Raw genomic sequence first — 18638 nt, forward strand, 5'->3', positions numbered from 1 at the left:
TGTCAAGGAAATAAACAACTATCTGACTTTTAGAAGACATCTAAAGGCAGCCCTTTTTAAGGAAGTTTTTAATTTTTGATGTTTTGTTGCTGTATTATTATGGGTGGGGTATAAATACCGTATTTTTCGCCCCATAAGATGCACCGGCCCATAAGACGCACCTAGTTTTTTTGGGGGGAAATAAAGGGGAAAAAATTTATTTCCCCCCCAGGTGCGCTGCGCTAATCCCGAAGCTTGGGGTGTGCGGAGCTCAGCACGCCCCAAGCTTCTGGGTGCCGGCAAGGTCTCCGCTAGCCGTGGGAGAGCCGGGCGCCTCTCCCAGGGCTAGCGGATCGCTGCACTAATCCCGAAGCTTGGGGCGTGCGGAGCTCAGCGCGCCCCAAGCTTCTGGTGTAGCGCAAGCAGTCCGCGTCTCCCTGCTGTCCCCGGAGTGGTGGGGCAGGCAGCGGGGAGAAGAGTGCTCGCCCGCCTTGCGATCAGGTCCGGGGACAGCAGGGAGACGCGCTGCGTCTCCCTGCTGTCCCCGGAGTGGTGGGGCAGGCAGCGGGGAGAAGCGCTCTTCTCCCCGCCGTCAGCGTCCAAACCACTTCGGGAGACAGCGGGATGGCGGTGTTCCGCCTCCCTCTGTCCCCCGACCTTGTGGGGCTGGCGCTGGGGCTCTCCTGAAGCCACGAGAGCGAGAGGGGTCGGTGCACACCAACCCCTCTCGCTCTCCAGGCTTCAGTGAAAGCCTGCATTCTCCCCATAAGACGCACCCACATTTCCCCTTCATTTTTGGAGGGGGAAAAGTGCGTCTTATAGGGCGAAAAATACGGTAATAAGGTGGTGGTGGTGGTGGTGGTTGTTGTTGTTGTTATGGTGCTGCATCTCACCAAGGAACCTTTTGCATCTCTTCCTATGTAGCCCACTGGTATAATGCAAATAGCAGGGGAACTTGTGGCCTTCCAGAGCAGGGGTCAGCAAGGTTTACCTTGCCTGAGCTGGTTCACTTCAGTAGATCCCTCCATGGGCTGGATCGTGCACAATTTCCAACATCTGTGTTATGCACAGATGCAATTTTCGGCGCTGCACCGCTTTAGCGCAGCATGTGGGGACTCACCGAGCGGGCGGCTCATGGGCCAGTTAAACGACCCCTGTGGGCTCCTTGTGGGTCTTAGGTTGCTGACCCCTGCTCCAGAGGATGTTGGACCACAACTCCTATCAGCCCCAGCCAGCATGGCCAATGCTCAGGGAGTTGTACTCCAAGAATATCTGTAGGGCCACAAGTTCCCTACTCCTACTATGAAGCATCAGGCGTGAACGTAAGAGTCTCTAGCAACGTAAGCTCTAGCAATTGCTCAAGTGAAAGCCACAATGAAATTCAGTCGACAAAAATAGAATTAGTCTCTCCCTTCCGCTTGTCCATTTGAACAACATCTATGACTGTGGTCTCTTCCCATGCCGCTCATTTCCTGCTCTTATCCTTTTCTTATTGAGCTGCTATCCTCTGGTTAGGAAGTTTAGGTTCCATCTCTTGTGTCTGAGCCCAAAAGAAGCCCTCCTGTCCGCATTCACTCTTTCCCTCTTCTTGTACTACAGGCACTGGAATAATTCCTGTCCTGGTTTTCTGGAGCTTCAATGGAATCTTGATGGTAGCAGATGTGACTGGGAAGCCGAGTTTCATCACCAAATACCGCATTCAGTTGGGAAAGAATGATCCTGTGGGTATTTTTTTGCACAAATATGGCAGCCCTGCGTTTGTTTGTTCTGAGTGGGAGCTGTTGATTCCTCCCCATCACAGATAGCCTTTCTAGCCTTTGTCAGGGGATACATCCAGCAGTTAAAAATATGTTGATTTGGGTAGATATCATTTTGTTATTTTTATCTGTTTCTCCAGGAAGTGTCTTCTTCCCTTTGTTAGCTCTGTGCAATAGCGTAGACTGAGGATAGAAAGTGATTGGCCCAAGGTCACATTCAGAGTGAGCTTCAACTCCCTGCATAGGCCCTACGGAATAAAAATGTTTTCAGCAGGCATTTAAAAATTGGAATGGAAGGCGGTGGCATTTTTAGTGACTGCTAGTTATTCTAACATTTTCTTTATAGTGGTGGGTAAATTTATCGTCCCAATTGTCCTAACAGAAGATGCACCTTCAATAAAATAAGAGAACTGTTTCCCAGTCCCACAAAAAAAGGATCAGTGTTGTTCCTGTGCCTTTATCCTAATTGCTCCACAAGGACCATGAAGCCTGAGTATGCAGTGACTGAAGATTTAGAACTTACCACATTTTTTGCTCTATAACATGCACCAGACCATAACACGCACATAGTTTTTAGAGGAGGAAAACAAGAAAAAAAATATTCTAAACGAAACAGTGGATGTATGATTTTTGTGGTTCATGCTGTGGCCACAGACATGTGATCTGACGGTGAGTTTGGGGTAGCCCAATGCAAAAATCCTGAGGATCCATGTGGATCTGTGCTTTGTAACCACGTTTTTGCACCACTGCGGCCCCAGGCAACAGTAGGTGCGTGATTTTTTTGGTGCAAGCTGTAGCCATGGACATGCTATGTGATCTGATGGTGAATTTGGGGTGACCCAGTGCAAAAATCCTGAGGATCCATGTGGATCCGTGCTTTGTAACCACGTTTTAAGTGAGGAGGGAAGGAAAGCACTCAAGGGACAAGGAACACGCGTGGGGTGGGTGGAGCAGGATGCTGTTAATAATGCAGAAGAGGGGTATAAGAGGAGAAGGCTCTTATAGGAGGAGTGGGGAGGAGAGAGGAACAGAGAGCCTGCTTGCGAAAAACTTCGCTGTTATTTAGCGAGTGGGGAGGAGAGAGGGACAGAGAGCCTGCTTGCAAAAAACTTTGCTGTTATTTAGCGAGTGGGGAGGAGAGAGGGACAGAGAGCCTGCTTGCTTTAAAGGAGCCAACCGGACAGGAGCCGCTTACACTTGTGTAAGCGGCTCCTATCCTCTCCCGCTTTGCTCCTTTAAAGCAAGCAGGCTCTCTGTCTCTCTCTCCTCCTCACTCAGCGGCTCTTCTCCTGCTTTGCTGTTTCAAAGCAAGCCATGGAGGAGGGAAGGAAGGGGAACCATGGATCCTCTGCTCACGACTGCAGCAGATCCCCCCGCCATCCGTAGGCATTCGCTCCGTAACACGCACAGACATTTCCCCTTACTTTCTAGGAGGAAAAAAGTGAGTGTTATGGTGCAAAAAATACGGTAAAGCCTTTTTATTTGGCAAGTAGAGAGGAAAAGCCACTTCAAGCCTCTGTAGCCAAGAGTCTTCCAGGCTTGTAGAATGTTCCTCCCAGCATAGGCGGTGCTGTTCCACATTTTGACCCAGGTTCATTTTGCCTCTCCCCCTAGGTGGACAGAAAAAAACTGCAGAATGCCATACGAACAGCCCTGTTCAATGATTTTTTCATCTCTCTGCCCATGATTATCCTCATGCTCCCTATCATGAAATGGAAGGGGGAGCCATGCAATTTGCACTTGCCCACTTTCCATAGGTTTCTTCTCGAGCTGGCAATCTTTACGCTATTGGAGGAAATTCTCTTCTATTACTCTCACCGGTAAGGCGCACATTACATTGAGGTAACATGCTGGGCTCCCCTCCTGGGAGAGCCAGTGTGGTGTAGTGGCTAAGAGCGGTGGACTCGTAATCTGGTGAACCGGGTTCGATTCCCTGCTCCTCCACATGCAGCTGCTGGGTGACCTTGGGCTAGTCACACTTCTTTGAAGTCTCTCAGCCCCACTCACCTCACAGAGTGTTTGTTGTGGGGGAGGAAGGGAAAAGAGAATGTTAGCCGCTTTGAGACTCCTTCGGGTAGTGATAAAGCGGGATATCAAGTCCAAACTCCTCCTCCTCCTCTTCTTCTAATATGCAGTATTCTACAGGCTAGATTTAGACTGGCATTTTAAGGCTCCTGTTTCCACGCCTTCAAAAAAGTTATTTTCTAGTTAAACATAGCTAACAGGATGCGATAGATTAGATAGTGGTGGTGGTTGTTTTACTGAAGTGTAGTTGCCACAATTGCACATGTAGTGTGAAGTAATCATGCTGTTATCCCCATCCCCTTGTATTTACTCGAATCTAATGCTCTACTTTTTTGGCCAAATTACATTGCGAAAATTAAGGTGCGCATTAGATTCGATGGCACATTTACATTCGCCAGCAAATACCTTTTTTGGCTTTAAGGTTCTGAAAATTGAGGTGTGCATTAGATTCAATTGTGCATTAGACTCGAGTAAATACGGTAGCTGCCTTGCATGGTGCCTCAACACCAGCTGTTCTGCCCACAGATAAAATATGGCACATTGTCTCTGCTTCTTCACCTGCAGGCTTCTTCATCACCCTCTCCTATACAAACACATTCATAAAAAGCACCATGAATGGACTGCTCCTATCGGTGTAACTTCTCTCTATGCTCATCCAATTGAGCATGTGGTAAGTGGCACAACTGGCAGCTGAAGGAAGTCTAATGCAGTGTTTCCCAACCGGTGTTCCGCGGCACACTAGTGTGCCGTGAGATGTTGCCTGGTGTGCCGCGAGATGTTGCCTGCAGGGAGGCGGGCGAGGGCGTTTGCTTCCCGGAGGACTTGTGGGAAGCCGCCTCTTCCCTGGGCGACGCGACGCCTCGCGACTCCGGAGTCAGTCCCGAGGGCTCTCGGAGGGACTCGCGAGCGATGGCGCGGCGGCTCCGCGGCGCGCTCAGCCGGGCCACCGCGCGCCCCCGCCGCAGCTGCCCGGCGTGGAGCGCGACGCGGAGCCGGCCGGGCTTGGAGGCGCCCAGGTAGGGCCGAGCCGGGCGGGGGCGGGGAGGTCTCGGTCTGCTGCGGGCGCAGGAGGGTGAGCGGGAGAGGGGGAGCCGTCGGGTCTCCTGGAAGGAAGCGAGGCGGTGGCTGAGGGGGATGCAGCCCCGTCCCCAGCAACAGGCGCTCCTCGAAGTGAGGCCACAAGTCGGGGCTCGGACAGGGCCTGGAAGCAGCGGCTCCGGCTCTTGGGAGCGGAGAAGGGGACTTCGAAAGTGGCCTGGAGGAGAAAAGCCCCGATGCAGCGAGAGCAGGGAGCGTGCTGCCTTGTCCAGGCCTCCTCGCTTTGTGCCGTCCGCTGCCGGGAGCAGGACACGGGGGCTCCTCGTTCGCATGCTTTCCCGGGTGATCGGTGAGGGTTAGGGTTAGGGTTAGGGTCCCTCAGTCCCTCGCTTTGCTGCCTCCTCCCCCCCACCCCCAAAGCTTGGAGGTTCCCCGGCAAGGGGGAGGGAAAAAAATTGAAAACTTTCACTTTCGTGCGTCCCTCCTGGCGTGACGCTGCGCGCTGACGTCACGGGGCTGTAATGGTGGTGTGCCGCGAGATTTTTTTCATCAAACAAGTGTGCCTTTGCCCAAAAAAGGTTGGGAAACACTGGTCTAATGAACCATTGCAACACCTGAGCTGCATGGCTTAATAAAGTTTCGGATTAGGTAATATTGGCAAAGCAACATCTTATTTAAGCAGCTTACTTATATTGGCAAGTGTCTATTCTGGGAAAACTGGTTGCCCTTGATAAAATATTATTGAAAAAATAATTACCTCCTGTGAAAGAAAATTCAAGTAGGTTTTGAAATATTTTTAGTAGAAATACTGCAATTCTGTGTTAACTGAAAATTTCCTTGCATAAGGAAGTAAAAAAAAATTGAGTTTTGTTGATTATTGATAGTAAAGGACCTCTTGACGGTTAAGTCCAGTCAACGGCAACTATGGGGTGCAGTGCTTATCTCCATTTTCAGGCCGAGGGAGCCGGTGTTTGTCAGCAGACAGCTTTTCTGGGTCATGTAGCCAGCATGACTAAAATGCTTCTGGTGCCCAGAACACCATGATGAGTGCCAGAGTGCATGGAAACGCTGTTTACCTTCCCGCTGCAGTGGTACCTATTTATCTACTCGTGCTCGTATGCTTTTGAATTCCTGGGTTGGCAGGAGCTGGGACAAAGCAACAGGAGCTCACCCCATTGCATGGATTCAAACTGCTGACCTTACTATCAGCACCCCCCCGAAAGGCTCAGTGGTTTAGACAATTGCTAAGTGCTCATATAAAAAAAATAAAATGTTCCAATATACCTCTGCATAGGCATAAAATCTGTATAGACTGCACAGAGACCACAGAAAAGAATGTTCTTAGCTGTGAATCTTCTTCTCAGAGGCATTTCCGTCTGCTTCAGGAAGGTTCCTATGAGGTGCCAGTCAGACATTCCCATTCACTGACCACAGTGGAATGAGAGAGACGCAGGAGGATGACTCTCAAAACCACCTCTGCTTTATAACCAAAATGGTACAGTCTAGGTGTAGGACTCTAAGGCAAGGTGGAACTAAAGGTAAAGGTAAAGGACCTCTGACAGTTAAGTTCAGTCATGAATGACTCTGGGGTTGCAGTGCTCATCTCGCTTTACTGGCCGAGGGAGCCGGTGTTTGTCCGCAGACAGTTTTTCCAGGTCATGTGGCCAGCATGACTAAGCTGCTTCTGGTGCAAAAGAACACTGAAACCAGAGGAGCGCATGGAAACACCGTTTAGCTTCCTGCTGGAGTGGTACCTATTTATCTACTTGCATTTTGACGTGCTTTCGAACTGCTAGGTTGGCAGGAGCTGGAACAGAGAAACGGGAGCTCACCCCGTCACTGGGATTCAAGCCGCCGACCTTCTGATCGGCAAGCCCAAGGCTCAGTGGTTTAGACCACAGTGCCACCCGCGCCCCTAGGGTGGAACTACTGTCCCTTAAAATATACAAACAAGTTTAAGTACTGCATTTCCCATTCTTTTCTTAGGAGACCTTAGTTGTCTGTTTGGGGATATTAAAAAGTAGTTTTATTGCAGGTGGGCAACATGACTCCTTTAGCCAGCAAGGATAGCAGTACTAATTATTGAAAACCCTCTGCAGTGCACTTCTGCCAGGCAGCTAGAAGCTGCCTCGAGTATCTCAGGAAAACTGGGAGGAACTGAATGACTCAGCTGGATGACCTAATGGGTGAAAGACCAGAAGGTAGCTGACTACAGATGGCCTTTGGGGGAACAGAAGAGAGATAGTGGAAAGGGGTGGGGAGAGCTGAAGTGTGAACATTCTTAAGGATCTCTCTAAGTCACTGCTTCTGGCTGGCCATATCCACAGGGAAGGGGCTAAGTGAACTGGTCTGCCCATTTGAGTTGGAACAGCTTTCCTTATTGAGTAAGGTGACTATTTCTAAAGTGACTCATCTCACCCTAGTAGAATTACGCAGCAACTTAGGTGATCCTGTAAGAACCTGTCTCTTTTGACTGTTTTAAAAAAATCGGAGGGGTTACAGGAATCATAGAATTAAAGAGTTGGAAGGGACCCTGAGGGTCATTTAATCCAACACCCTGCATTGCAGGAATAAGCAGCTGTCCCATCTGGCGATCGAACCTGCAACCTTGGTGCTATCAGCACCACGCTCTAACCAACTGAGCTATCCAGAATGATTTCCTTTTCCTCTGCTGCCTCAAAAGGGATCTCTCACAACAGGCTGAGAAGAGAAGAGGTGACATATGTCAGACAAAAATAAGTAATACGAGCCAATCTTGGTTCTGGGAATAAGATGGTGTAAAATAAGGCATGGTGTAAAATAAGGTAGCCCTACTAGTCTCCTGTTCCCGCTTGTGGACTTGAATTGCTACTCACCCACCCTGGCATATCAACGAAGTATGAGGGAGATCAGGCCTACGGTTCTTCCTTCCATTAATTTGACACGGCTTCCTCTTTCACGTTAGCAAGTGCCCAGGGCAAGAACCAGGTTAGCACTAAAGCACTTTTGGAGCGGGGGAGTAACGTCAAAGGAGATTTGCAACCAATATGCAGCGTCAGATGTTAAAACGCCCAGCAGATCTCTTTGAAGAAACCCTTTTATCTGCACATAGAATATATATGACACTCAAAGCACCAGCTTTTCAACAGTGGAGCATCAATCTTTGAAGCTCACCACCCTCTGTTTAGGAATATTTTCTGTGTACATGTTCACCATTATGAATCTGCACTTATATTCCAGGTTTCCAACATGCTGCCTGTGATGACTGGCCCAATCCTCATGGGATCTCATGTTACATCCATCATGGTTTGGCACTCCCTTGCCTTTCTGGCCACCACCATTTCTCACTGTGGCTACCATTTACCTTTCCTGCCCTCACCAGAGTTCCATGACTATCATCACCTCAAGTAATTAGATTTTGTTCTTACAGGCCACATTTCCCTCACTCAGAATGGGGACCGGGGGGGGGCAGGTTGATGCATACAGCTGCTGGAACGGACTTCACTTAATTTTGTCAGCATTCTTAGGACCGTTGTCTAAGCCTTGGCTGAAGTTCAACACACAAGAAGATTCTAACTTTTCGCCACAGCATCTGTAATATCTATTCTAATGCCTTCCATACCCCCCTCCCCCCCAAACCCACTATTATCCTAGCATATGAAAGTACTCAAAATCTTCAGGCATATCTTGTTTTCTGGGGTGGGGGAAATACTCTTCTGCGCTCTGTGCTCAGCTACTTATTGTGGCTTTATGTAACTGGTCTCACACTGCCAGAAATGAATTTGGTCTAGGCAAACTATATTGCTATCCATGGGATGAAATATTCCCCAACAGGCACTCATAAATATTACCTCTAAGGCAATCTGTGGCCCTCCAGATCACTGCCGATTCCCATCAGCACCAGCCAGCATGGCCAATGATCAGGGGTGGTAGAAATTGAGCTTCAACAATATCTAGAGGTCCACTGATTTCCTACTCTGGCTCTGTGAGTCACATTACAGTTAAGTGTAGTGTTTCTACTTTCAATAACAGCAGTGTTTTACTCTTCCAATATGCTCTTTGCAACTAAAGCCATTGCCAGAGTTATTTGTGTTGGGGATGGGGGAAGCAGCAATAGAAAGTTTCCCTCCCAATGCAAAGAGCAGTTTTATGGGGTTGGGTTTTGTTTTTTGCAGGGTGGGGTGGGGTGTTTAAAAAAACTTTAGGCTTTTTAAATTAAAAAACCTTCCGTATACAACATTCACAAACCTGATAAGTCACTATTGCGCAAACATATCTACCGCATTTTTCGCTCCATTGGACGCACCGGACCATAGGACGCACCGGACCATAGGAGGGGGAGAACAGGGAAAAAAATTTTTTTCTTGTTCTCCCCCTCTAAAACAAGGTGCGTTCAAGGTACATTCACCAGAGCTTGTGGGGCTGGCGGTGGGGGGAAGCGCTGCTCTCCCCCACTGCCAGCCTCAAAGATCCCTGAAGCCTTTGGAGCGCAGCGCCCCGCTGCCCTACAGAGGTTTGCGCGCAGCCGTCCCCAAGCTAGAGCAGCGAGATGGAGCCCTCCGTCTCGCTGTTCTGGCTTGGGAACAGCCTTGCTAGCTTCTGCAGGACAGCAGGGTGAAGGCACCGTCCCCAAGCTAGAGCAGCGAGACGGAGCGCTCCACAGTGCTCCGTCTTCCTGTTCTAGCTTTGGGCTTAGCGGCGCAGCCTGCATTCGCTCTATAGGACGCACACACATTTCCCCTTAATTTTTGGAGGGGGAAATGTGCGTCCTATAGAATGAAAAATACGGTATTTAAAACTAGAAAATTTAAACATGCAAGGCCCCCCACCTCATCCTGCTTTCAGATGGCAGAGAGCTTGAAAGCAACAATATGGTACAAAACAATATGGAGGATCAAAATTTAAATGATTAAGTCAGGGTTGAATGGAAGGGAAACGCCTACATTATTACAGTATGTTCACCATTAAAAGTATGTAATTATTTCCCTTTATTTTTCACCAGATTCAATCAGTGCTATGGTGTCTTGGGTGTGCTGGACCGCCTGCATGGAACAGATCTGTTGTTCAAGCAATCAAAGGCCTACGAGAGACACACAATTCTGTTGAGCTTCACCCCCCTCACTGAAAGCATTCCTGATTGTCCTAAGAAATCAGAGTGACCCTTAAGTGCAGCTTATTTCCTTCGCCATCATCCAGATAATCACAAGAATCAGGAGATATCAGATTTTCTCACAAGGCATTCTACAAGAGTATTGTGGCAGGTTTCATGTTTTCATTGGCAAGAGACAGCTTGACCTATAACACAGCCTCTGAAAAGGATCAGGGTAACACTCATGTTTGTAGAGCACCATGACAGAAGATGAATGAATGGTAGCATCTACAGCAGGGGTAGGCAACCCGCGGCTCCGGAGCCGCATGTGGCTCTTTTACACCTTTGCCGCGGCTCCGGGGCGGATACTAGCGAGGGGAGGAGGCGCATTGTGCGTCCCGACACTCCCCACTGTGGCGGGCGCTGTACTGGCTGTGACGTCGCATGGGGGCAGTGCGTGTGTTAGTCACGCAGCGTCCCGACGTCACCTTCCCACCCGCTGTCAGATCGCGGCTCCGGAGATATATTTGTTTTAAATGTCACAATGGTTTTGCGGCTCCCAGTTTTTTTTTCTTCGGAAACGGGTCCAAGTGGCTCTTTTTGTTTTAAAGGTTGCAGACCCCTGATCTACAGAAATGGTTGTGGTTGACCAAGGAAAGCAAACAGCTAAAAGTACTGTATAACAAAGGGTGCTGGAGGTGAGAGACTATACTTTCTGGCTTACAGAAAACAACCAACTCTCATAGAATTCAAAGTTAGAATTTCAGCCCGACTCAACAAAGGACCAAGAGCAGGGACATTCGAGAGCATTTACCACATTTTCCTGTGTATAAGAGGATGCTTTTTGCTAAAAAAAAATAGGCAAAAATTGGGTGTCATCTTATACATGGATAGTGAATGCAGATGGGGACGTGTGATTAATGGAAGCAGCAAGCAGAAGATTGGCAGTGGCGATTGGGCAGGTGATTGGTGGCTGCAAGGCCTGCTGGCGATTGGCTGTGGCAACTGGGCAGGCAATTGGCAGCTGTGGCAAGTGGGTGGGTGGGCTGATAGTTGCGGCAAGTGGGCAGACGATTGGCTGCAGCAAGGTGCGTGATCAGCAGTGGCTGTGGCAAGTGATCGGCAGCGGCGGGCAGGCGGGTGAGCAATTGACCCCCTCCCCACACCCCAAAAAAGCTAAACAACTTAATTTCGTTTTTAAAAAATGGAGCTCGTCTTATACATGGGGGTGTCTTATACACAGAAAAATACGGTATTCCTAATCTCAGAAGAAAGCAGGGGACTGAAATCTGCCTTCTCCCAGAGTACCAAGCTGAATGAGTAGTCCTACTGAACAGTACAATGTAAGGCATCATGCTGTTGTATAGCAAGAAACTCTTGTGCTGCTTAACTGTAAAAAAGGTGGTGGGGGGTAAAGCTTTATCACTCCATATGATCTATTAAAGATTTCTATGTTTAATTGATTTTTTTTATTTCTATTTTTCCTTATGTTTGCAGCTGTTTCTATTTTAGCTGTAGGGCACATTGAATCCATCAGGGAAAAATGTGGATATAAATAAATATCATTGTAAGCCATGCCTCTCCAAGTAACAATTGAAGATTTTTAAAGAGACAGTGGAGTTAATTAACACAGCCAAAGAGAGCATTATGATCTTCTTTTATACTCACTAAAACTCATTAGAAAAATTAGCTGTTTGGTGACCCTGGAATGGAAAGCAAACACAACCATTCTCGTTTTACTTCCACATGGGCCTAGTCCTCAAGGAACAGCAGATGAGGCAATAAATATCACTGTGCCACTCTAGGCAGAAGACATACAAGAGGCTTGAGTCCTACAATAAAACATCCCTAAACTTAAGAGCTTAATTATTCATTGCTGGAGAATGCTACAGTACAATGATCTATTCCAAATATTTAGCTGTCGGTGTGCAGTAATACTTATTTTTGTATGGAGGCCCATTTAGTCATTTGAGTCTATAATCAAAAGTGGCATACACACAGGTTGCTTCTTTGCCTCATTTTTCATTCTTTGAAGAACAGTTTAAGTAACGTAGGCAACCAGGAATCTTGCTAGAGTACATAATACTGAAAGTGCAAAAGGACATTCATCTTGAATAGTAACATTTTTAACACTTATCCTGCCATTACATCATCGTATCATGCATCTCCCAGTTCTCTGGTCCACATGTGGTTGCCATTAGTAGAAATAGCCTCAAGGTAGAAACAAGAGTGTGCAAATTGCATGGTCTTTTGAGGTTTTTATTTTTATACATTTTTGTATTAAAAAGGAAAAAGCATAATTACCACAAATTACAAAGGACTAAAGCACTACTAGAATAATGAGTCACATCAGCCTAGAAAGCAGATACTCTGAATAATATTACTGTTTATAATACAGGCTCTCATTCAAGTATTTTACAATTTGTTTCCTCTTCCTTCCCCTGTCCCCCCTCCCCCTCCCCCAATGTGATGATGATCCTAGCACATGGGTTAAGATTTACATACTATTAACAGATGGGATTGTGTATGGTGGGCCATATTAACAAGATCTTTTCCTCCCAGGTGATATACGGTAACAGTTGGTTTAAAAGTTCTCTCAATAATAAATACAGCTGAAAGTGATTACAAACACTTCTGGGGTTTTGTTTTAGCAGAAGGGGCAAGGTTGGAGCATGAATACATACAAGCCTGCTCAGGCAGAGCAAGCAAACCAAACAAACTGATGGTTCTTTTCCTACTGTGATGGCATTATCAGACATCTATACAAAACAATCATTGCATCTTTTTGCAGGTTCCTCATCTGAAGGGTTGTTTTTTTGTTTTTTAGCAGCTTAACACAACTTCACACTAAGGAAGCTCCAACCACCACCATTTAAAGCTCAGTGTTGACTTCTGAGTCACAGTTTCATAGGCTGGAAATCCCAACCACCACGGTAGTGCACCACTGCAGGGACAAAGCCAACGATGATAGGAGAATTCAGCCATTCCTGTTTTATAGCACATGGCAATGCTACAGCAGGAAGGCTTTGGTGGGCAAAAGCTTCTGCCAAGGACATTGAAATCCATTTTCCAAAGGATATCAGTGACCCAGACCACCCTGTTGTACCAAGATCTATATTCTGGGAAGGAGGACAAATAGATACAGGAACAATACCATTGAGGAAATAAACAAAAAAGAAGGGCAACAGAAGGCCAGACTTGGAAAAACAAAGTCTGTAAAACCAAAAAAGGATGGTTAAACCCATGCCCTTTCGATGCTTCCAACCATAGGGTGTCCTCATCACAGATACATCGGTCCTATGTTCAAGTGTCTTCAGAAAGTTAAAATGTAAACTAACAGAAATGTTATCCTTAGAATTTTTTAATTTAAAAAACCACTTTGTCCAAACCCATGTTGCTGAGATGAAATTTCCCGCCACCCCCCCCATAAAACCACTCATATATGAAATTTGATTAAAAAAAATAACTGAGGCATTTAACAATGTAGCTACCCATCCCTTCTAAAAACCTAGCTGATTTTTTAAAAAGTTATTGACAAATCCAAGTTTCAGAAGAGGATCCATATGGAGAGATAATAGAGCACGGCAGAGTTTGCTGCGTTAACAGATTTGATTGTTTTTGCTTAAAAGAAAAATGAGCAAGGCATGAAAGATGGCTCCCATCCCATTACTCTATTAAAAACAACAACACAAATGTTATGGCAGAGTACTGAGGTTACTGTGTCATGTGTTAACGGTACATTCAACTAACCAACTAGAAGCAAGATGGACAAGTACAGAACTGGAGCAACCCAACAGCTGCAAAAGTGGGAGAAGGAGCAGAATGGGGCTAAGGACAGACTGAGCACCAACACCTAATAAAGGTCACTTACTTTCCCTGTATGTCCTAAACCAGATTTCAGACCCCCACCCTATTACCCTGCCCAGAGGTCAGCTACCCAGGATGACACTTCTTTAAAGTTACTGCTTACCTATAAGACTGCTTGAGTTCCCACTGGGAAACACTGTTTTAACCTAAGTCTCATACATTGGGCAATAGCTGGTGGCTTCCTAAAAACAACACGACTAGAACTACCACTGCATATGTTTGAGGGACAGGATACCAGTGTCCATTGACTTGGTCTGCTTTAAAAACCAAGACATAACATTGAAACAAAATCGTTACTATACTCTCTTCCCAAAGTGTAGGGAAACTTTGAACCAGGGTGGTGAAAACTGAGTGTACCAATACCCACACAGAAAGCTGGATACCATCTTTATAGGAATAATGCTATGACTTTCTGGCACTGAACAGCCAAGGCACTGGATGTGCATACTAACAGTAACGTGTCTACAAACACATGCGGCCATTGTCATGTCAAGATGATGCAGGAGACTGACCCATCAAGGTTCCAAAAGGCTACGCTCCCTTCAAGTAAGCAAGTACCTTCAGCTTATCGCTTGAACGGTAGGTAAGAACTTTGTGGTCCAATTTCATGGTATATCCTGGGACATCCACAGAGGAATCAATATGAGATTCTTATCTCCTCTTTCCACAAACTAACCCTGCATCCTTAACTGATCTCCTATACCACACCAGAATGCTTTTCTACACCACCAACAATTGTTTGCCTTCAGTTCTTCATCAGCAAAGACAAGCAGCTTATCACTGAAATGAAACAGACAAACCATTTTTAGAGCAAGACTTCAGCACTCATCGCCACTTGGATGAAAGTTCAAAGATGAAACCTTTAAACAAAAATGCTCTGGTTAATCTCACTATGTCATCAAGCCTGAACACATACTCCTGTCTCACAAGCAGCAGTTCCCCAATACATGCTTTGCCTTATTCAAAACTGAATTGTGATCAAGTTACAAAAGTTAGGATTTCAGCCCATTACCAATTGAAATTCTGCCAAACAAGAAAAGCAGCTTCATTGCGCCATGTTGTACTAGCGAAATTAGAAGACAGCAGTAGTTCTGACTGCCAATTCCATGTTAACATGGTTCTGCTACTGCAATGCACTTGGCGAAGCTCACAGTGGGTATTCTGCCACACCTGGTGAAATGCTCATGTCTTTTAATGGTACCACAATGAGAGGCTGAGGGTTTGATATAATACAGGATCACAACTTATGCAGCAAAAAACTAGAACCACAGGGCACAAGTTAACTGCATGGTCACCCAAGACTGCTCCATAACAAACTCCCATTAATAGCATGCTTGACACAGCTAAAATGAAATAACATTAGCTAGACACAACAGGCTCTCCTAAGGCAGTAAGGCCCATGTCCTCAATTATCTACATCTGCAGTACCAACATCCTAGAAGAGGAGTGACAGAAATCAACCAACCGCCCTAGCATCATATCCCCTGCATTCCTAAAGTAAAAAAGTGTTGCTCCAACTGGCTGGGAATAAAAACATCCTTACCTGACACAGGCCTCATTGCCACACTCTTTGCAGCATGTTAAAAATCTGAGAAACAGGCCTAGAATGTAACCTCTAAAATGTGTGTTGATGACACACCTCTCTTCCTCTCCCCACCCCTAACAATGGTCTAGGATCCAAAGTAGCGTAAGGGTGCTCCTTCGCACCCTTTATGGCAATAAGTCTCCACACCCAGAAAAGGCTGTGGGATCCTCCAGAGCAGAGCATGTGAGTGGCTGCAGATAGGAAGGTATTAGCCTCCAGCATCATGGAAGTGCCTCCAGCATCATGCATTACTGGGAAAGAAGGGTGGAGACTGTTTGGAGCCAGGCCATTGTGTGTAGGACCACATAGAAATATTGCCACCACCATTCATCCCCACCACCATTCATCCCTCTTTAGAGTCACAGGGCAAGCTTGGGTGGCATAATGACCAAGCAATCACAGCTCTTCCATCTCCTACTAAAATCTCTGGCTTGCAGAACAGGGACAGTACATTAGGCAATATAACAAAATGTAGGAAACAATAAAGCATGTTGTCAGAAACAAGTTGTCTGTACACATATGCTTCCATCTTCTCTGAAGTTCACTTCTATAGCTCCAGTACCAGCTGCTTTTAAGATGTCAAGAGCCATGCAGTCACACACTGCCAATAGTCTCAGACTTAGTTCCAAGCAGTTAACCCAAGAGCAGTTAAGTCAATCATGGTGCTTTGTATAAAGTTCTATGACACAGGATGAGTGGACATGGTTCCAATACATGAAGTGATTTCATGATGCAAGACAGTCAAGGTGTTGTTAGCTAGAGAAGAGTCTAAACACAGCTGGGTCCTCCGTGGCTACATGGTCAACCCAGGGAAGGCAGGCAGGCAGGCTAGCATGCCAGTAATTCAAGAGTCTACAGAAAGGGAGGGCCTGCATAGGGAAGTTAACACTTAGCAAGCCACCTCTTTTTTGGAAACCACCACACACAAAAATCCCACCTTGTTTGCTTTAAAGCTCATTTCTCTGTACACACATTCTTCAACCATATATATTAAAGAGCAAGGATGTGTGCCAGTGGATCTTCTCTGTGCAATTACCTATTCCTGGCACATCTGCCTGCCTACCATGGGATAGGAAGAGTTCATGAGATCAACAGGCTAGTTCCTGGCCTGGCCTGCCCTGGTGGGAGACGGAGGAAAATGGCAGTGCACCTGGAGGTCTGAGTGAGGCAATAGCATGTGTAGTTGCTGTAGCAGGAAGGGCACTAGAAAAGTTGACACATTTACATCAGCACCAACTACACAATAGCAGAAGTCTTAGATTTTAGTGCTCCAGTACCCCCTTCTCCAGAGATAAACTGTCTAGGTGGCTTGAGACAACATTCACCTAGAAATCAACAGTACTGTTCCAGTCGATGCAAATCACAGCTGGGTCAGAGGGGAGATCACCAGCCATTGCAGACAAGAGTCACTACTGGACAGGGAAACAGTAGGTATTATCACAGCCCGGATGAGTCCCAAGCAGATGCCATGTTCCAAATTTGCTCAGAGAAGTCAGGGATGCCTCCAATTTCCCAACTCCACAATAAGGCAACTTATTATTTTCAAGGAAGGAAGCAAAGACAGACTTTTTTTTTAAACAAGTTTTTTGTGGGGTTTTTTGTTTTGTTGTGTAAGAGAAAGCTGTTTTAGCAAAGTCTCATCATGAGAGTAGCATTCCTATGTGAGGGGAGACACTGTGCGAGTTTATGTTCTACCCATCACACAAAGGAACTGGGCAAGCCCAATGCGAGGTGGGCCCATGTTCAGTTAGGGTCCTTTGGTTGACTTCCAGTAGTCAAGTCTGTGATGGAAAAGGTGTGCAGCATGGAAGGGAAGCCGTAACAGAAGTGATACTTGTGATGGTGGTAAAGGGACTCCTTGTGCATTGTCATAACCAGAATGACAGGCGCCTGGTGGACTTAGAAAGCCGAAGGCAAATTCCAAATGGAACCACACTGTCCGGCCCACCGCCTCCAGCTTCTTTCAAGTGGGCTGCATAGTTGATCAGTGGGATGAGGAGGAGCTGGATCATGTCGCCGCATGATGCAGAATTGTTTTGGTTTATCCAAACAAACTTCTATCAATAATTTAAAACTTGATATAGATATATATATATTTATATTTATAAAAATCTCCCCCTTCCCAACCCTACCCCAGAAAGGCGCTAAGACGTGAAAATGTGTGGATGTGGCTCCAATCAGTAACTTAATCACAGCGAATAAAAGGATGCTTTCAGCTTGCTTCGTCTTGTTTTCCCAGCCAACAAGAGAAATTGTGTGCGTTGTAGTCCCCACCTCTGGTAAGCAGCCAGGTTTTGGATGCCCACATTCCAACTCCCTCAAGTGTCCCTGCCCCCTTTCCATTGGAAGTTCTGGTGTGTCTTATTTCCCTATTGTTTGCGTTTCTACAGTCGCTGTAGAAACTGCATGTGGCTGGCTCAGGTTTTTGGCATCCTCCTGCACAGGCTGGCTAGATGAGGTGGGGACTTGGTTGGATGAGACAGAGACTTGATGGGATGGGGTCTGGGTGACAGGTTTGCTGGAAGACTGAGATGGGTATCGCTTCCTTCCATCGACTCCCAATGCTGCTGGGTATCTCTTGTGGCCACCTTCTTCCCCTATAGGGGGCTGAAACAGAAAATAAATAATTATGTAGCACTTGGGCATCCCTCTCAAGCATGCTTCATTTAAAGTAAAGGTTCCCCAAATCCTGGTTGTTCACCAAAAACAAAATAGAAGATAGCTAACAAGCAGGAATTGAACGAAAGGTAACACACAATGCGGATAGCAGCTAAAGTAATGATGCAAAAGTACCATACAATTTGGGTTGGGGATAAGTACAGGAGATGAAAGATTCTCCCATACAGAGATAGAAAAGGGAGAGAAGGTAAGCAAGTGAGAATACCAGATACGATTAGCTCTAGTTGTGTCAGCTGAATACAAGGCTTTGAAGAACACCTCTCTGAGTAACAAGACTGCCCTGTGTGTTCTTTTAGGAAGGCTTTTTTGAGATTCTAAAGCAACGTTTATATAAGGCAATGGACAATATGAAGATATTAGAGGTGAAATTTAAGGAGTGACTGTGTGTGTGTGTGTGTGTGTGTGTGTGTGTGTGTGTGTGTGAGAGAGAGAGAGAGAGAGAGAGAGAGAGAGAGAGAGAGGATGAATGTGAGAGGTGACTGAAATGAATTGGACTGTGCCTCTCAACAGAGCTGTAATCAGTCCCCGTGACAGTGGATGCTGCTGCTACTGTACTTCCAATTAATCTGACCAACTACTTCTAGACACAGGCTACAGAATTAAAGTCGGGTTCAGGTTTGCCCTTGGGAACTGTACTTTG

General features: G+C 46.4%; 2 protein-coding genes and 1 long non-coding RNA gene across 8 annotated transcripts in view; 1 reads left to right on the top strand and 2 right to left on the bottom strand.

Annotated features, from left to right (window-relative positions):
* The window catches only part of FAXDC2 (fatty acid hydroxylase domain containing 2), a 25674-nt gene extending 14354 nt beyond the window's left edge, over nucleotides 1-11320 (top strand). For all 3 annotated transcript variants that reach the window (XM_081181138.1, XM_081181139.1, XM_081181140.1), the window contains 5 exons: nucleotides 1579-1700; nucleotides 3351-3556; nucleotides 4326-4431; nucleotides 8019-8185; nucleotides 9781-11320. In XM_081181138.1, the coding sequence (XP_081037264.1) occupies nucleotides 1579-1700; nucleotides 3351-3556; nucleotides 4326-4431; nucleotides 8019-8185; nucleotides 9781-9937 (758 nt within the window). In that variant the 3' untranslated portion in view covers nucleotides 9938-11320. The remainder of the gene's footprint in view (nucleotides 1-1578; nucleotides 1701-3350; nucleotides 3557-4325; nucleotides 4432-8018; nucleotides 8186-9780) is intronic.
* LOC308580037 overlaps nucleotides 10721-18638 on the bottom strand; it is a 93636-nt gene continuing 85718 nt past the window's right edge. Inside the window, exon 2 of the long non-coding RNA XR_014004680.1 lies at nucleotides 10721-11606. This is a non-coding gene — a long non-coding RNA (uncharacterized lncRNA). The remainder of the gene's footprint in view (nucleotides 11607-18638) is intronic.
* The window catches only part of LARP1 (La ribonucleoprotein 1, translational regulator), a 68842-nt gene continuing 60924 nt past the window's right edge, over nucleotides 10721-18638 (bottom strand). For all 4 annotated transcript variants that reach the window (XM_081181109.1, XM_081181108.1, XM_081181111.1 and 1 more), the window contains exon 19: nucleotides 10721-17926. In XM_081181109.1, coding sequence (XP_081037235.1) covers nucleotides 17681-17926 — 246 coding nt within the window. In that variant the 3' untranslated portion in view covers nucleotides 10721-17680. The remainder of the gene's footprint in view (nucleotides 17927-18638) is intronic.

This window comes from Podarcis bocagei, assembly GCF_964188305.1.
Source record: "Podarcis bocagei genome assembly, chromosome: 2".
In the NCBI taxonomy this organism is placed as follows: domain Eukaryota; kingdom Metazoa; phylum Chordata; class Lepidosauria; order Squamata; family Lacertidae; genus Podarcis; species Podarcis bocagei.